This window comes from Aulonocara sp. 'chitande type north' Nkhata Bay, linkage group LG20 (assembly GCF_057382095.1).
Source record: "Aulonocara sp. 'chitande type north' Nkhata Bay isolate Kocher_YH1m ecotype deep benthic linkage group LG20, A_spYH_male_GT1.1, whole genome shotgun sequence".
Taxonomy (NCBI): Eukaryota; Metazoa; Chordata; class Actinopteri; order Cichliformes; family Cichlidae; genus Aulonocara; species Aulonocara sp. 'chitande type north' Nkhata Bay.
Window position 1 is genome coordinate 31,271,542 of NC_141363.1, and position 17,514 is coordinate 31,289,055.

The window sequence follows — 17,514 nt, forward strand, 5'->3', positions numbered from 1 at the left end:
AGTCTCTTTGCACAGAGGGCATGTCAGCTGACTGATGTGTGTTAGCTATGACATTTAGGGTGACTAATAAGAATAGAATGCAAAGGACAGCGCAATGATGGCGCAATATAGCGAATATGAAAATCGACGGGGACATTCATAGGAAAAAGTGCAAGTACGTTGGTGACTGAATAAATTTTGCATGATGAATGAATTTGTAATGCTTCACTGCACAATATATAGGGAGCACAAAGCAAACAGTGTCCTCACAACAATAGTGTACCTCAGTAATTCAGAGAGATGAAGATATTTGAGATTCAGCTGCATAAAGAATATTTGTTAGCTGTAAAATGATCTCCCTTTATGATCAGCAGTTTAAAAGGAATACTGTAGACTTTCCGTGCGAGTGGTGCTAACCCCCTGATTCAGTTAAAGAATGCTGTCACATTCAATGAGAGGGAAACAGACAGCAGGCGAAGATGGGCCACGATGGGTCTAGCCTTCAGCACCGGAGCTAAAAAAAGACTTTCTCCTCAATTTTTTTCTTTCCTGTCGTCACTTGAGGCAGTGTGATGCTCAATATTCCCAACTAGTCTGCAAGGTATTTTTACACACAGACTAATTCCATTACTATGCTGTCAGGTGTCATTCTGTGACACTAAGACATTTTTGCCGTAATAACTAATCTCGCTAAAGATAACATGTTGCACCCTCATTTGAAATACCCTTTATTCCCTGTGCTGTCTTTGTAGGGCATTCATCTTTCACAGAAAGTGAATACAGATTGCATACTCACAGGGTGCCCACTCACTCGCATATGAAGGAACACACAATCACACTGTCCCCCCATGCTTTGTCTGGCACACAGCGGGGTGGTCATGTGCTCGAGTCAGAGGGTGTCACCAGCTCTCAGCCTTTGTTTCACACCGCTTCATTTTAGGGACACTTATCAATACCGCCTGCTAACATTTTTACAATCATGTGGATTTTCGTGTGATTATGTAGCCATGTTTGATGGATGTAGACACAGTTTTCACAATAAATATTGGATTTCAGGGCAGTTCAGGTTCTGGTGCGTCTCCATTTATGGTGCACATGCTTGACCTGTCCCCTGCCAAATGTTCGTTCTGGGATGAGGTCATCTCTTTTCCTAGCTGTGGTAGATTAGGGGCTCAAGATATTCACTAGGCATTTGCAAAGCACAAGTATTTGTGGAGCCTGTTTCCACCTCCAGGAAACACAACAGACCCTTGACAACGCTGGCAAGCCTATTACCTTTGTGCATTGTTTAGGTACTATTAATGAGTAATGTAGAATCGCTACAGACTCATATGTGACTGGGGTAATGGATAATTTGGAATGAAAAAAGTGTAGATAAGACACTTGTTTCTATTTCTGGGTTAGCAATTATTTTATGTAATAGGCCCATTTTGAATATCTTGGGAAATCATCTAGTATGTCAGTCCTGGTTAAATATTTGGGACTGCAGTAAAAGTAAAACTGTCAAACATTTCATTATTTTTGTAGTTTTATGGCAAATGTATGGAGCCTGTCCATGTTAAGATCATGATTCTTCTAACTGGGATCCCCATTTTTTTTCTTCTTCATTAGATGATCTGACCAAGGCAAAGATGGGCTCCTCTGGTGACTCTGAAAAAATCATTCAGCGCTTGACTGATGAACTTCGAGAGGCCAAGGACCTAGCTAACACAGAGAAACATAAATGCATGGAGCTACAAGGTGACACGCCACATCTCCAATGTTAAATAGGACCATCCACTCCATTTTCTATTGCATTCACACATGTGTGCATGCACCCAACACCAAATAAATGACATGACTTGTACAATTAAATGCTGTGTAGGTATCCTGGAGGAAGAGACAAAGGAGAAGAAAAAACAAGCTGATGATTCTGCCAAACAGATAAAACTTCTTGAAGGTACATCTATTTGTGGATTAGAAGCATATGCATAATATTAATCTTTTTTTAAAATTGACACTGTCTCTAATTCAAACACTGACTCCGGTTTGGACAGGTCAGCTGCGGCAGCTCCATGATGAGATGGCTGTTCTCAGAGAGCAGATAGACGTCTCCTCCAGCTCACACGATGAGCTACAAAGCGCACGTGATGAAGTGAAGTCGCTGAAACGTGCCCTGGAGGCAGCAGCTGCCGAGCGGGACCGTGACGTTGCTGCCGTCCAGTCTAACCTGGCGACTGTCTCCAATGATCTGGACAAATGGCGTCAAACGGCCAACAAGTACGAGCGTGAGATTGACAACCTGCAGCGTGACCTTCAGCAGCAGAGCAAGCAGTGGCAGAAAACTGCAGAAATACAAGGTACTACACGGTGCCCCTGGTAGTTATAAACGCATGAAATGGAGCATTTGCACTGAAAATAATTCTTACATGGAAATGAACTGTGTATTAATAAATCAAATAATATTACCATTCCTTGTCCAAGACATGAGGCCTACTCGCTCTCTATGTATTTTGTTTCTAACAAGCAGACTTCTCTTCATACTTGTACACTGGTGAATCAAAGTATAATTAAAAACATGTTTTTTGGTAGTTTTTGCTTTATCTGTAGGCAAATCAAGGACATACAATCTGTTAAAAAACAGCATTGTTACATAAACCTTGCTCGTTTCTTTTTACAGCCAGTGAACTTCAGTCCATGCAGGTGGAGTGTAATGGCCTTCACAAAGAATGTTCTGTTCTTCGATCTGAGAAACAGGATATCGTAAATAAGCACCAGAAGGAAAAAAGCAGTCTGCAGAGTGAATGTGCTTCCCTCAGGGCTGAGAATGAGGAACTCCTGAAGACTCACCAGAAAGACAAAAGCAACCTGCAGAGTGAATGTGCAGCACTGCGCACTGAGAAGGAGGCAGCCCTGCAGAAACAGCAGCAGCTGGAGAAGGACCTTGCCAGGTCGGTGCACTGATCTACATTACTGGGAGCTCTTACCCCCACCTTCGTGCTCCCTCTGTCTCATCTGTTTTAATCAGCACCCACGTGTTTTGATTTACACGATACTACATAATTTTTTTCTCTCATCTTTTACATATTGAACTCAGTTTTGTTTTGCTTCTGGTAGTTTGCGTGCCCAGAACACTGAGCTGAAAAATAGCCTTGGATCCCTTGAACAGACCTGGCAGGAGATGGAAAAGAGCCAGGTAGCCCTGCAGCTCCAGCACCAGCAGGATAGCACCACACTGCAAACCCAACTGGATGAGGCAGACAGCCGCAGCAAGGCTCTGCAAAGAGAGGTACGCCCCTCAAAAGTTGAGACATCAACCTTAGGTGTCCAGTATCTTAGTGGGTGTCATGCAGATGAATACTTCTATCTCAAATGTGAAAAGTGAACCCTCTCTGACCTGGATGGCTTTTAATACAGTCCTGCAACTGACAGGCCTTATAAGCACACACATGTTTTACTCATTAATGCTGTCCAAATTTGATTTGGACTTCAGTCCTGTTAGTTTTCACTTGAATTTTTGCATTTTAGTTTTTCTAGCTAAATGGTAGTGGTTCTGAATGTATATCTGTGGCAGAACTGATCCAGTTTAGAGGCTATTGGAAGACTGTAGCTGCTGCCAGTGTGCTGCTGACCGTGCTGCTTTAGAGGGCCAATGCTGACAAGCTGTTGCAGTATTTATGAAATTACTTTGGGACACTGTGGGAAAGGGGAGGTTTTGAAAGAAAGTCAAATTACACTCTTATTACAATAAATGGCAAGTTACCACAAAGCCTAGGAGAATTAGAAATACAAGGACAATGTATTATCAGGATAGTGGAATATAACTTTAGCAATATTACTTATTACATTTTAGATTTACATTTAACTTTTTTAGGCAATGTAAAGTCATAATTTCTGGAAAATTCCCAGTTCTCCCATTTTTTCAGTGATTTAAGTTTAAATATGAACACATCCTGGCTATGATAACACATTAGTCAAAACTTTTTATGTTGTTGCTTCGGTTTCATGGTCAAACTGCCATTTGACTAAAAATCAAGACTCAAGAACATGTACTTGTAATTGGTGCTCTGATATGATGCGCTTCTCAGTTTTGTGTGATTTAAAGTGAGCAAATTAAAATCACTTGATTTGTTTTTGGCATTATTAGCAGTTGCAATATCCAACAGAGTTACAAGAATCTGGTTTTTACTCAAATTATTAATGCAGGACAGTAAAATCAATGTGGAACTCAAATAACTTTGAGCAAACTAAGACTGAAGTGTCTTGAAGAAACCTTTTAATGCTTTCATTTTATTTAATCTCATGTAACATAATTTAAAGAAATTTGCTGTTAACAACCAATTTACAAAAGAAGTACTGCAAATTGTTGCCATTCAGGACATTTACAGCTGTATGAGACGGGCAGCTGTTCTCAAAGTCGTCTACTCAAGGTACTTTATTGTATTTCTTCTCATCATCTAAGATTGCGCAGAAATACCTCATGATGGGATGATGAGGACAACTGCACTATTTTAGAAAACTCACATTCTCCCATGACTAAAAGTGTCTCTGAGTGATCATTGCTGAGAATTTAGAGCTTTCTATTTTGAGACGATGTTGGCGTCATCTAGGTCAGAACAAAGTCACATCCACCACAGTTGAATGGTGAAGCCATCACGGAGCCTTAATGACTTTCTCTGAAGCCTTTAAGACACTTGTGTCAATAAATCTATGACTCTTACTGACATTATAAAGAAAGTCCATGCTTCTTCCCAAAAAAACAACAACAACGAAAAAAGATCCCACCCAGATAGTTCACAGGTTGCTGCGTGCTGTCCAGGGGCAATACCTACTCTAGGTTTGTATGGGGATCACTGGCTGCTGTCAGTTAATGAGGAGTGGCAGTGCTAAGTAGTAGAAAGCATAGTTGGGTCATCTTTGACACAATGAATGAATGAGGGGGGGAAGGAGGGAATAATGTTGTCCCTTATATAAGGACTGCACCTCACCCTAATTAGCTCATGTATAGAAAATTCAGCAGTTAAGCACTGCAGGAAAGACTGGTTTATCTTGTAAATGGCAACAGAAACTGTTCCTCAAAAGCATTACACAATACCATCAAACTAAAAACTTTAAATTAATCTAAACTGATGAGTGTATATTTGAATTAAATGTTTAATTTGCTTCGTGCAGTACGAGGAGGCTAGGACGGAGCTGTCAGACCTCAAGGAAAAATACGAGAAGGTTGAGCAGGAAAAACAATTGGTTACAGATGAACTCGAGGCATGCAGAGCCAACATGGAGGAACTGCAAGGAAAAGGGACAAAGGTGAGTACTCATCTATCAAACGCACAGCAAAAACAGGAAGGCATTTTACCCTAATATATGAATGGCATCGTGTATAATGATATATAACAGGTTTAAAAAATAATATATTGAGTGTGGAAACAATCATCTGCACTTTTATTTTCAGGGGCAATAACTTCTTTAGCAGTTTCTGTTTTGGGGGGGGCATGGGCTTCATTTCCAATGTTCCCCTTTTGTTCAGCATCTGTTTGCGCAGCATCTCCAGATATAAAAGATGAATCTTATTGTAAGATTCACAAATATTATCTCTTTTTTTATTTTAGCACATATGCTCCCCTCTAGTCATCCAGTGTCTATTAGTGTTGCTTTTATGGGCCATTCACACATATGGATTCAAAAAGCTGTGCCAGACGGCTGCTATTTGGTAGCTAAGCTGAGGTGAGAGCACCATGCAACTGTATCACTTCCATTTCAGATAATGGACTTAAATGCCAGGCATACCTGACAGCTTAAATCTTCAGCAAATACAAAAAGGTGGGAAAAAAACTCAGCAAACTATGCTGTACAGCAGGAGATAAACATGACCGTGTATAGTAACACTGATATGTAGGATGTCAACTCTGTACTAAACACAACACACACCGGACACACAACTACGGATTTATGAGGCCATAAAGGTCCAGCTCCTTTGTATCTGTATGTGTGAACTAACAATGACACACTGACAGCCGTGTGTGACTGAGATTTGTATAAATACTAGTTACAGGCGTAGAGAACTGACTGAGGGATCTAATAATAAACCAACCAAAGTATGTCCCATTGCAGTTGATTACTATAATATCCCTTCCCTTCTGTAGACATCCCTATTGCTGCCTGTTCAAGCCATAGTCATCGGCCTTATCCTGGCTTTGCTGTATTGGTGCTTCGGCGCATTGTGGTAGCAAGGTACACATTACTCCTGTCAAGTTGGCCTACATCTTTTCATCCTCATCAGTGTCTCTTAGACCATTGCATGATTTAATCAGGTTTTCCTCATTCCCGAGAATGCCTTCCTCAGGGGAAAATCCCCCAGGAAAAAAAAAAAATTCTTCAGAAATCTAACCTCTCTAATCATACAGCTTCAACATCTGACATCTGTTTGTCCTGCCTGGATGGCTAATGCTTAACAACTGTTTCTCACAGTTGGTGTTTGATAATGCTTATCTTTATCTGCAAGCGCTGTTTGTATTTGTGCACTGCCTTGATCTCAGTGGCTCCCTCTGTCAAAGCTTTGGTGATCCAAAATGGGTGCATGTTTATTCGCTGTTGCTCAACTTTCTATTTCTGTGTTGCCACTTATTCCAGAAACTGTGGATGATCTGGGGGCCTGTGGTTGCTGTGGCTCTGACAGCTGTGACTGCTGCCGTGCTCTTCAGGACCTGAGGGCGACTCATTCATGCATACACACGCACCCACCCACCCACCCACGCACACACACAAGGGAATCCATATTTGTCTTCAGGTGTCAGAACTTGCCCTCCTTATCATATCTGCACTATTAACTCGGAGGGCTCATATTTAACTGTTTAATTTTTAAGATGCTCTATTTTAGATGGCAGAGAAGTTAATAAAAGAATGTGATTTTTGTGTGCAAAGTAAGTTTGTACGTCCGTTATTTACAGGAAGTCTAGTCAAGTTTACAGTTTTGATTGGGAATATGGATGAATGTAAAAAATAAATAAATATGCCACAAACTCAACTAATTATTAGTATTTATGATAATGTTTTAGGTGGATCACTTGAGCTCTAAATGTAGCACTTCTATGTAATTGTCATAATAATGGAGATTGTCACAATAACACCCCCTAATGGAGTGTGTAATGAAAGCCATAGATGGGTAACTGCATTAGTAATGGGAACTGCAAAGAGTTGGTGTAACTGTTATCTATGTGAAAATAGATAGCGTTTCAGACAGAATTGAGCTGAGCAGGAGTTTATCTTGTTTGTTTTTTCTCAACAGAGAACCATTAAAGAAAATTGCAGAAACATACATTTAGATCCATTTTCTTCATTTATGTGGCCGTTGTCTAGACTGCAGTTGTACTTATCTGTACTTATCTGTATTTAGTTTCTGCTTTGCTTTTTTCTGTTTTTGTTTGTTTGTTTTGTTTAACTTTTCATTTCAGTTTTATGATCATGAATGCTAAATTAACTTAAGGGGCAGGGTTGCTGAAATTATTGCATGCATGGGGAAACCTAAAATGTATAATTAAACACATAGAGTCATTTCATTAGGCACACCTGTTCACCTGCTCGCTAACACAGTTATATCATTAGCCAATCATGTGGCAGCAGCTCAGTGTGTTTAGGCAAGTAGGCATAGTTAAGATTACACGCTCAATTTCAAACCAAGCATATGAATGGCACAAAATGAGCTGCAGAGAAAATGCCTTGTTGAAGTCAGAGGGTAAGAGGGCAACCAGCTGTTACATCTAAGGTATGCAGAAGAACATCTTTGAATACACAACATGGTAAAAAAAAAAAAAAAAAAAAAAGGTAAATGGCCTGTATTTGTACAGCGCTTTACACATCCAGTCATCCACCCATTCACACACTGGTGATGGCAAGCTACATTGTAGCCACCCTGGGGCGCACTGACAGAGGCGAAGCTGCTGGACACTGGTGCCACTGGGCCCTCTGACCACCACAAGTAGGCAACAGGTGAAGTGTCTTGCCCAAGGACACAACGACCGACACTGTCCAAGCCAGGGCTCGAACCAGCAACCTTCCGATTACAAGGCGAACTCCCAACTCTTGAGCCACAATTGCCCATATCAAACTTTGAAAAAGAGGAAATGCTACTGTTAAGAAACAGTAAATTTGAGGTCATCCTGATCATTCCTGCAGTTGCACTAATGGGTGTGTGTTTGTTATTACAAATTGGAGTCTGTTGTATATTTATGATTTAAACCGCTCCAGCACCGTTAACATCTAAAGCATCCTCTAATCTCTCAATTCACATGGGTCCATCAAAACTGAACAGAAGAAAATTGGAAGAAGTCTATTCAGACATGAGGTCAGAATTGACATAACTAACGTGAATGGATGGATGGACAGAGATGAAAGCATCAATCCACCGTGTCTTGTACAAGTAGTTGAGATTGGTGGTAGTGGTGTAATAGCTCATTATTTAAACTACAAACTACCTGAATATTGTTGTTGGCCACCACTTGATTACCACACTGTACCCATCTTCTGATGGTTGCCTGTAGCAAGGTAACATGCCATGTCACAAAGCTCAGATCATGTCAAACTTGTTTCTTGAACATTGCGATGAGTTCACTGTACTCAATTTTGTACTCAAATATGGACCATAATCTCTGACTAATATTTACAGAACCTTGTTGAATCTATGCAACGGGGAATTCATTCTGAAGACAGTAGAGGGTGGCTTCTGTTTCTCCTAAATAACCATTATCTTCATCCATCCGTTCATTCATCCATTGTCTTCATGTAGACAAATTGCCGGAGGTCATATCTTTTCTGTAGCATTTTAGAATATTGATATCGCTCCTGTCATCCAGGAAGGGTTAAGTTTGGTCTCATATCTGCTGTTTTTCCCTCCCTTTTCTATCACACTATGTGTTGCAGTTGACATTTAAAGAAAATGGTTAATGCTGAGAGTAATGTTTTGTTAGGTAAAAGGTGTGTATCACCTGAAAAGCATGTGCTGTTGTAAAGTCAACATGTAGACAGGCATCAGCCTGCAATTTACCTTCTATTTGCATAGAGGCGTAGAGTGGCAGACGAGACTGATCAGCTTGAACGTCATCCTGTTTTTCAACAAGCAAAGCAAAAGCTGGTATCAATGTGGGAATTAAGACAAAAATCCTTGTACATAGGTCATCTCATTTATAACTAGTCCTGCATTGTATAGGCTGTCATGATCATAGGATTAAATGGATTAGACAATCCTGGAAAACAGGACAAACTATGCCTGATTCTCCCAGAGCTAATAGATTTCACTTTTTTCACTTCTTTTTTTGAAAAACATTTTTGTTTTTGTTTGTTTTTTTCTTTTAAATTAGAGTTTCAGCTTATTCGCCACTTTTTGGCAAAATATACCTGGTGATGTCAACAGGATTATCTCTGCTTCAACTGAACACTACATAGCTGCAACACAGGTTGTGTCATAAACTGTATTTAAAGGGTTAATCCTTTACGGCTAAGGGCATTTCCAAACATATAGTCAGTTTGCTCTGATATGAATCAGATGCAGAGTGGGGGAACTTGTTGTATTTCTCATCAGTTTCATTTCCTTTGAAAGAGGGAGGGGGAAATGTAAGCCAAAGTACATGTAAGAAAACCGCGGGAGAACCTTCACTCTGCTCTTTAGTTAGATGTGTCTATCGTAGAAATGATAAACACAGAAGGCTCAAATGAAGGTGTGATGCTAGTCCAGGTGAGACCATTGATTCTGTTGAGTTTAATTCCTCCACATCCTAGAATGCAAAGTTGGAGCACATCAGGGTTAAACAAGGTTGCCACCACAAACAAACTGTTCCAGAAATTGTGACCAGATGGACCCTCAGCATCAGAGTACAGACCTTGCAGTCTCTGCTGCTTTGATTTTGACTTTTTCTTTTTTTTTTCCCTCCAACTTTATTGAATTGTATCATGGAAGCGTGACACAAAACCATACAAGCAGAAAATGTACGCAAAAGATACTCTTCTAAAATAGTCAGACAACCCCATTAGTTATTTTCTTCCAATGAATAATTTTACGATTTCTAGTAGTTGTTTATTTTCCATGAAGAAATGTTACTGATCACTTCTGAACTGAGGCTCAAATGAAGGGATTCTTGGTCTTTTAAGCTCCTTCACTAATCGATCCATGCCTGTGTGGTTGTCTTTCTGCTGGGAGACAAACACTCACTGCAGCAACTCCCTTAAAGCAACCCAAACACTCACAGTTACTCTTTAAGGATGAGGCCGAGTGTTTCTCAACACGATCCTATTGGCAAATTTAAAATTTCACAATGAGGTCGTTGTTCCCAGCAAAACAGCTGACCTGTGTGAATGTGTCATCGTGACACGTTTTTGTGTCGCTACATTGCTTTTCTTTTTTTTTGTTCTGCCAGCTTTGCTCCACCAAGTATTCCTCTCAGGACATAATACGACGGCTAACGTGATGTAGTCAAAGCGAGCAGACTGGGAGCATCCCCTCCATCCTATATACACTCAAATATGAGAATCATTCCCATGCAAGGCGAGCCCCTCTGCAGCATTGCCGTGTCCATTTGTTCTGCTCTACTTTGCATGTAGGTCATCTGTAGTGGACCAGAGATGCAGCAGAGTGGCATCTGTGAACTTCAGCCTTTTTACTCTGTAATCCTTGTTTTGTATTGGGTTCAGTTTAAATTTTGACATCGTTTGTGAATAACCACAATGATTAAACCAGTTTACTAAAATCACAGTATAATGAACAGCTCGGGCGTTTTTAGCAGATCTCAGAAGCTGAACGTCACTTTCCCAACAGCAGTTATCAGCTGTTTATTTAACAGTTGTCAGTACTGTGTGCTTTACAGACCTTTAGACTCTGATTGGACTGATGCACACAAGGTGATAAACAGAAAAACACTGCTGATTAATTCTAAATCAGAATCACACCCAGTGTTACTTTGCAAAGTTTAGTTGAGCAGATTTAATCTAGTTGAAAATAACTGGAAAATGTAGTTTTAATTTTTAGGGTTATGATTTATTTTTCTGCTTCATGTTTTTATCTGTATATATTTTTGACACATCTCTATGCATTGGATAAATATAGAAAAATAAATATAGAAATGTACACAGCACTGGGGGAAGTCTGATGAGTCAGCATCAATGCAGTAGGGCAGCATGTCTGCAAAGATGTGATATTCTGTCGCTCACATCTGCAAATGAAATCTGTATCCAATTCCCTAAAAGCCTCAATCCCCACTGAACTGGAAGTGACGACATCTTAAAGTTAGGTCCTCACGACACCCTGTGCAAAGGACCCTTGAAACTTTACCACACACTGCAGGAAACAGTCTGCCTCTATAATGACACCCAGTGGTTAGTTTTAGCCTTAAGCTTCAGCTTGTAATTTGATGTGGCTGTTTGGACTGGCCTTCCTCAGCCTCCACTCTCAGACTAACCGTGTCAGTAAAAAATAGTGAGCGCCACTGCATCTGACCAAACGAGGCACCTTTTATGAAAGTGCACATTTATTTCTGGGATTCGTCCCAGATGGAAGTAAGACAGGTCTGTCATACACACTAAAAAATTATTTTTTCAGTATTTAAAGTCTGATTCAGAACCCCAATTTATCTTGTCTGCACAAAGCTTGGCCTGTGTTCACTTTAAATGATCGACCCAATGATGGAGTGGCCTATTTTACCCCGACGATGAGAATCAATGAGTTTATTCAGAGCAGGCATAATCTGAAACGAATAACTGCCCTCTGCAACAGGCGCTTTTCATTTTAGAAATATTAGTTAACCACTGATACTTTCTGCACATAAAAATAGCAGAAATAAATGCTGTAGAGTGTGCATGCTGTGCACCTATTTAACAAAATCACTTTTGATGCTCCCGCCTGAGATAGAAGAAAGGAGGGGAAATCATCTCAAAGGTAAGTTTTTACAGTTTTTTTTAGCATGTGTGTTTTGTTATAGAAGCACGCTTTAGTTATTTTACAGCTTGTATCATGTTATTTTGTGCACATGCACATCCTAAAGACATCCCTTTATTTATAGTCTTAACTAAATATGGAAATTATGTGGAATTTATTTAACAGATTTCTCCCCAGAAGGACAATGCGTGAGTTTGTGTTCATTTATTTTCAGTTGAGCCATGGCAGCTGATCTGGATGTGGTGAACCTGTGTATTATTGCTGGAGGAACACTGGCTATTCCCATCCTGGCCTTTCTGGCTTCCTTTCTTCTCTGGCCCTCTGCATTAATTAAAGTGTATTACTGGTAATGTAGATGACTTTCTTGTGCTGTGCTTCAATTTATATTTTATACTATTCTATGATATATTTTTATGTGTCAGTCAGAATGTTTGGTTTGGAATGCTAACTTAATCCAGGATGAGGTTTAATCACATTATTGATGTTTCTATCTGATTGAATCTATGATTTACACTCAACAGCCACTGTTGAGTACAGTAGGTACAGTAGGTACACCTTGCTAGTACTGGGCTGGACCCCCTTTTTGCCTTTAGAACTGCCTTGATTCTTTGTGGCATAGATTTAACATGATGCTGGAAACATCCTTGAAAGATTTTGGTCCATATTGACATGATGGCATCACATAGTTACAGCAGATTTGCTGGCTTCCATTACCCCTCTCACTGGGGCTCTATTGGACTGGGATGTGGGGACTGAGTCATTTGAGTATAGTGAACTCATTGTAATTGGAGCCTGATTCTAGCTTAGTGACATGGTGCATTATATTGAAGCTATAAGAAGATGAGTACACTGTGGCCATAAAGGGATAGTCATGGCAACAATACTCAAATAGGTAGCAATATTTAGAACAATGCTCAACTGGTACCAAGTGTGCCAAGAAAATATTCCCCACACCACTGCACAACTAGCAGCCTGAACTATTAGTACAAGGCAGGATGGATCCATGCTTTCACCTTGTTTATGCCAAATTCTGACCATACACTCTGAATGTCACATCAGAAATGGAGACTCATCAAAGTGGGCAATTTTCTATTGTCCAGTTTTGGTGAGCTTGTGTGATTTTTCTGTCCTTAGCTGACAGAAATGGCACTCAATGGGATCTTCTGCTGTTGTAGCCCATTTGCTTCAAGGTTTGGCCTGCTGAATGTTCAAAGATACTCTGGTTGAAACAAGTGGTTATTTTAGGGTTGTTGTTTTTTTTTTTTGCCTTCCTATTAGTTCAAAGCTGTCTGGCCATTCTCCTCTGACATCAACAGGAAATTTCCACCCAGACAAATGCTGCTCATTGGATAGTTTCTCTTTCTGACCATTCTCTCAAAGTCACTTAATCACCGTTCTGCTCCATTCTGATGTACGGTTTGAGCTTTCGCATCTCACCCTGTGATGGCTGATTAGATATTTGTGTTAATAAGCAGTTATACAAGTGTGCCTAACAAAGTGGTGTATGTACATATTGTATAGTGTACCTGGATTTTCTTTGCCCTTTCTTGTCATGCGCTTTGTGGTTTCTAATTTGGAAAGGTGCTCTAAAGATTATATTCATTTATCAATGACATTGTTGAAAACTGTGGCATTGGTTACCTAGCATACTTTGTTTAATGATATTTCTTGTGTCTTAGTTGCTGTGACTATCCAAGAAAAAGAATCTGCCTCATCATTAATCCTTTAAAGCATTTCAGCGAAGAAAGCCCAGATTTGAATTTGCATGTAAGTCTTTGTAGCTCAGATATGGTACCTGCTTGTTTTCAGGTACTGGAGGAGGACTCTGGGCCTGCAGGTGGGCTATGCGGATTGTGGTGGTTATCGCTTTTGTTACTCCTACAGAGGAAAGCCTGGAATGAGACCTTCGATCTTAATGCTGCATGGCTTCTCTGCTCACAAAGACACATGGCTCACTGTTGTCAAGGTTTGGCTGACACTAGACATCACATTTTACTTCCCAATAGCTCATGGGGCTAACACTCAGCTTAAAACTAGCTAACACTCAAACTTTTTGTCAAAGAAAGGCTGAATGTATGCTTTTAGTCAGACATCTATCCAGTAGAGTTATGCTCCATCAGTCACACGATCCAAGAGAAAGACTGGAATTTATTTCAATTTAAACATTAATTAGAAATGATTTCATAAATACATATTGTGCTGTTTATGAAATTCTTCTTAAAACACCCTTTCTTGGCTTGAATGCATTTCTCATATTAATGACATTAAGCGTTCTTTTTTGTCTTCTGCTGCTCCAGTATCTGCCAAAACATCTGCACATTATGTGTGTGGACATGCCTGGCCATGAGGGGACAACACGCACCAACATAGATGATTATTCCATTCAGGGGCAGGTCAAAAGAATCCATCAGGTACACCCAATAGATAGTTTTTAAAATATGTTGGTGTGTTTGTCAGGTGCCTAAATCATTCCAGTAAAACTCTGTTTTTGTCTTTTGTTCTTCTCAGTTTGTGGAAACCATCCGCTTAAACAGGAAACAGTTCCATCTGGTTGGAACCGGCATGGGGGGAAATGTAGCCGGGGTTTACGCAGCCTGCTATCCCTCAGAAATCTGTAGCATGACTCTCATCTGTCCAGATGGTCAGCCAGTGTGTTTGTGTGTCTGTGTATGCGTGAGCCCAATCGTACTATGCTGTGATGAAATCTGTCTGCTGTCAAGGTCACTTTGTGGGGTTCAGTTCTAATATGGTGAGAAAAAGGGAGTACGTTTTAGAGGGAAGACTTGTTTCGGCAATCAGTGCTTAGAGTTGTGGTAATTCTTTAGGAAATGAAAGTCAGTACACTGTCCTCTGAAGTCATGGAAACACACTTTTGTGTGTTCCTGTGTAAACCATCATCAATGAGCCCTTTGTGCTTTGTCCAAAGAGAGGCTGGATGCAGGAAAGAGTGAATATTTTAACTTTAAACAGGCACTCACATTTCTTAATAGACAGATAGAAAGAAATGAAGGAACTTACCAAAAAAACAGAAAAAGAAGTTAGATGTAGGAAGAGCTCCAACTAAGGACTTCACCTCTGTGATCAAATGGAAATAGAGTAGGGTCCTAAGATGTATAAGATGTAGAAACAGAAAATCCAAAGTTTTTAGAATCAGTGGGTTAACAAAATACAGTTAGTTTTATTCATTTTCTTGTTCAAAATAGAGGTAGTGTAATACCATACTATATTTTAAAAGTTTGACAAAATGGCTAATAAAATTAACATAATTCAACATCATAAAGACACATCCTGACATGCCAGATATATGTGGATTTAACTTAATGCTGTTTTCACAATTACTCAACACAAGTGAGTATGAACTTTAATGTAAGTTTATTTATTAAACACATTTCACTGTTAGCCGAATATGAACAATGCAATGTATGAAAAACCAAGATATTGACAACGTCAGTGTATTTACATGAGGGAGACTATTTAAAATGTACAAAGTGTTTCTTTTATGGTGGTTTTCCGTTTATCCTAAGGAGGAACGTGTGTGTGTGTGTGTGTGTGTGTGTGTGTGTGTGTGTGTGTGTGGGAAGGTGGGGGGGGGGGGGGGGGGGGTGGATATGGGTCAGGCTAACCAGTAGTGCCACTGAGAAATGCTGTTCAACTGGTTGGCCAAGTGAGCACTCATTCTGCAGCATATGGGCTCTGAAAGTGTGAAGGTTGCTTAGTTTGTTACTTTTTTTTTCATGACAAAAAAATATGTTCAGCTAGACATAATATTTAATTACTAATATAAACCCTACATTCCACCTAAGACTGGATCTGTAATTGGACCCATTATGCAATTAATTTTCCCAGGGCGCAACATTAAATGATTGGGACTGGGTTTATTTTATGCCAAGACACGATAAAGACACTGTTTAGCAAAATATAAATCACATTATTGAACAGAGTAAAGGATAAGGTGCAGGAAAGCCACAATTTATTGTCCCCATATGAGGACGGGGGCTCTCTGGAGATTAAATAGTGCCTTTTTAATAGCAAACCGATTAATACAGAGCATGAAATTAACTTTGTGTCCAAAATCATCATTTTATTCTGCAGGAATAAGACATCCATGTGAGACCAAGTTTGACAATCATGTGCAGGACCTGGAACACAGCAATTACACCCTGAACATCCCGCTGATCCCCACTACACCCGAGGAGATGGAGGATATGTTCAAACTGTGCTCCCATGTTCGCTTTAAAATTCCTCAGCAGGTCAGGCCTTAATTTCAAATATACATTTTTTTTGTTTTGTTTTATGCGCTAATAATTTGCAATCATGATGTAGACTATAAAAATAACAAATACAGAGTAGTAATCGTCTTACTGAATTGCTTTGTTATTCGAAGCTTGGCTTATTTTGTGAACTTTTTGTTAAAGCTACTTTTTCGCTGATTAGATCCTTCAAGGCCTGGTAGATGTCCGAGAGCCTCACAACACATTTTACCAAGAGGGTCAGTTCACTTTGTATTGAAATATTTCAGTATTTTCAAGTTTAGTGGAAAAATTCCAGTAAATTCTCTTTTTCTTTAGTTTTTATGGAGATTGTAGGTGAGAAATCAAGATACGCCTTACAGGACCACTTGCATCTAATAACCACACCTTTACAAGTGATATGGGGCAAACAAGACCAGGTAAACTAACACAATGACTCCAAGTACATAAATGATTACACAGCAGGTTTTGCGTCTAAACTAATCTGAAGATTCATATTCCAGGTGCACACGTGCTGTACACTGAAAGTGGTGGCTCAGGCTTTCTATTAAAGAGAAACTTTATAGAGCAGGGGTGTCAAACATAAAGCTCGGGTACCAGATTTGGGCTGAGAAAGACTTCAGTCTGGCCCACTGGACGGCTTTGGGAAATATGAAGGTCGTAAATTGAATTGCATTTTTATACGTTTTACAGCTTTGGCTACTGATAAAGACTTCCCCCATGGCCATTTATACTTCACCAAAGTAAATAGGTAACAAATTTAAAAAAATGAAATAACAGAGAAGTTCCTTTTTCCCACTATTTTTCCTCTTCGATTAAATTCATAGATAAACTTCTTTACACTGACAAAAAGAAGAGTTTCACTGGTCCACACCACTTAAGATCAAAGTGAGCAGTGCAAAGTTAGTTTGGCATCCCTGTCATAGACATACTGGTAATCATCTGCATTTGCTCAGGTGGTGGATGTCTCTGGAGCGGCAGTGATTGCAGAGACCTTGTCTGAATGCAGAGTGGATCTGCTGGAGAACTGCGGACACTCTGTGGTGATGGAGAGGCCTTCTCGGACAGCCAGACTCATTCTGGAGTTCATCATCTTGCAGCAAAATGCCAGAAGTGGCACAAAGAAAGCCACCTGACCTAAAGACTTTTCATCGTTTCATGTTATTCTAATGCTCCAAGTGCTCCTGCTTTTGTATAGAAGATGCAGACACCTCACAAAAATGTACAATTAAGATAGTAAGAAATTATTGAAGGCTTCCTGCATTTCTTCAGTGTGAATGAATCACATTTCTGTTATAACACAAGCTGCATGACGATAATAAAACGACCATGCGTTTATGTGTGAGCGTGATTCACTGAGAGGCGCCTGCAGCTGCACCAGGACCT

General features: G+C 39.9%; 2 protein-coding genes across 5 annotated transcripts in view; both read left to right on the forward strand.

Annotated features, from left to right (window-relative positions):
* The window catches only part of slmapb (sarcolemma associated protein b), a 10,667-nt gene extending 3,394 nt beyond the window's left edge, over positions 1-7,273 (forward strand). For 3 of the 4 annotated variants that reach the window (XM_086278534.1, XM_086278533.1, XM_086278536.1), the window contains 8 exons: positions 1,591-1,719; positions 1,844-1,918; positions 2,016-2,318; positions 2,639-2,909; positions 3,076-3,247; positions 5,131-5,265; positions 6,102-6,189; positions 6,589-7,273. In XM_086278534.1, the coding sequence (XP_086134660.1) occupies positions 1,591-1,719; positions 1,844-1,918; positions 2,016-2,318; positions 2,639-2,909; positions 3,076-3,247; positions 5,131-5,265; positions 6,102-6,185 (1,169 nt within the window). In that variant the 3' untranslated portion in view covers positions 6,186-6,189; positions 6,589-7,273. The remainder of the gene's footprint in view (positions 1-1,590; positions 1,720-1,843; positions 1,919-2,015; positions 2,319-2,638; positions 2,910-3,075; positions 3,248-5,130; positions 5,266-6,101; positions 6,190-6,588) is intronic. The other variant, XM_086278535.1, reaches the window with a different exon arrangement.
* A 3,860-nt stretch (positions 7,274-11,133) lies between these two features.
* Positions 11,134-17,456, forward strand: abhd6b (abhydrolase domain containing 6, acylglycerol lipase b). Its single transcript, XM_086278540.1, has 9 exons — positions 11,134-11,878; positions 12,093-12,224; positions 13,688-13,844; positions 14,176-14,289; positions 14,387-14,519; positions 15,971-16,128; positions 16,313-16,367; positions 16,447-16,547; positions 17,085-17,456. Exons 2-9 carry the CDS (start codon positions 12,100-12,102, stop codon positions 17,262-17,264), a joined length of 1,023 nt encoding a protein of 340 aa, XP_086134666.1. The 5' UTR covers positions 11,134-11,878; positions 12,093-12,099; the 3' UTR covers positions 17,265-17,456.
* Positions 17,457-17,514: the final 58 nt, after the last annotated feature.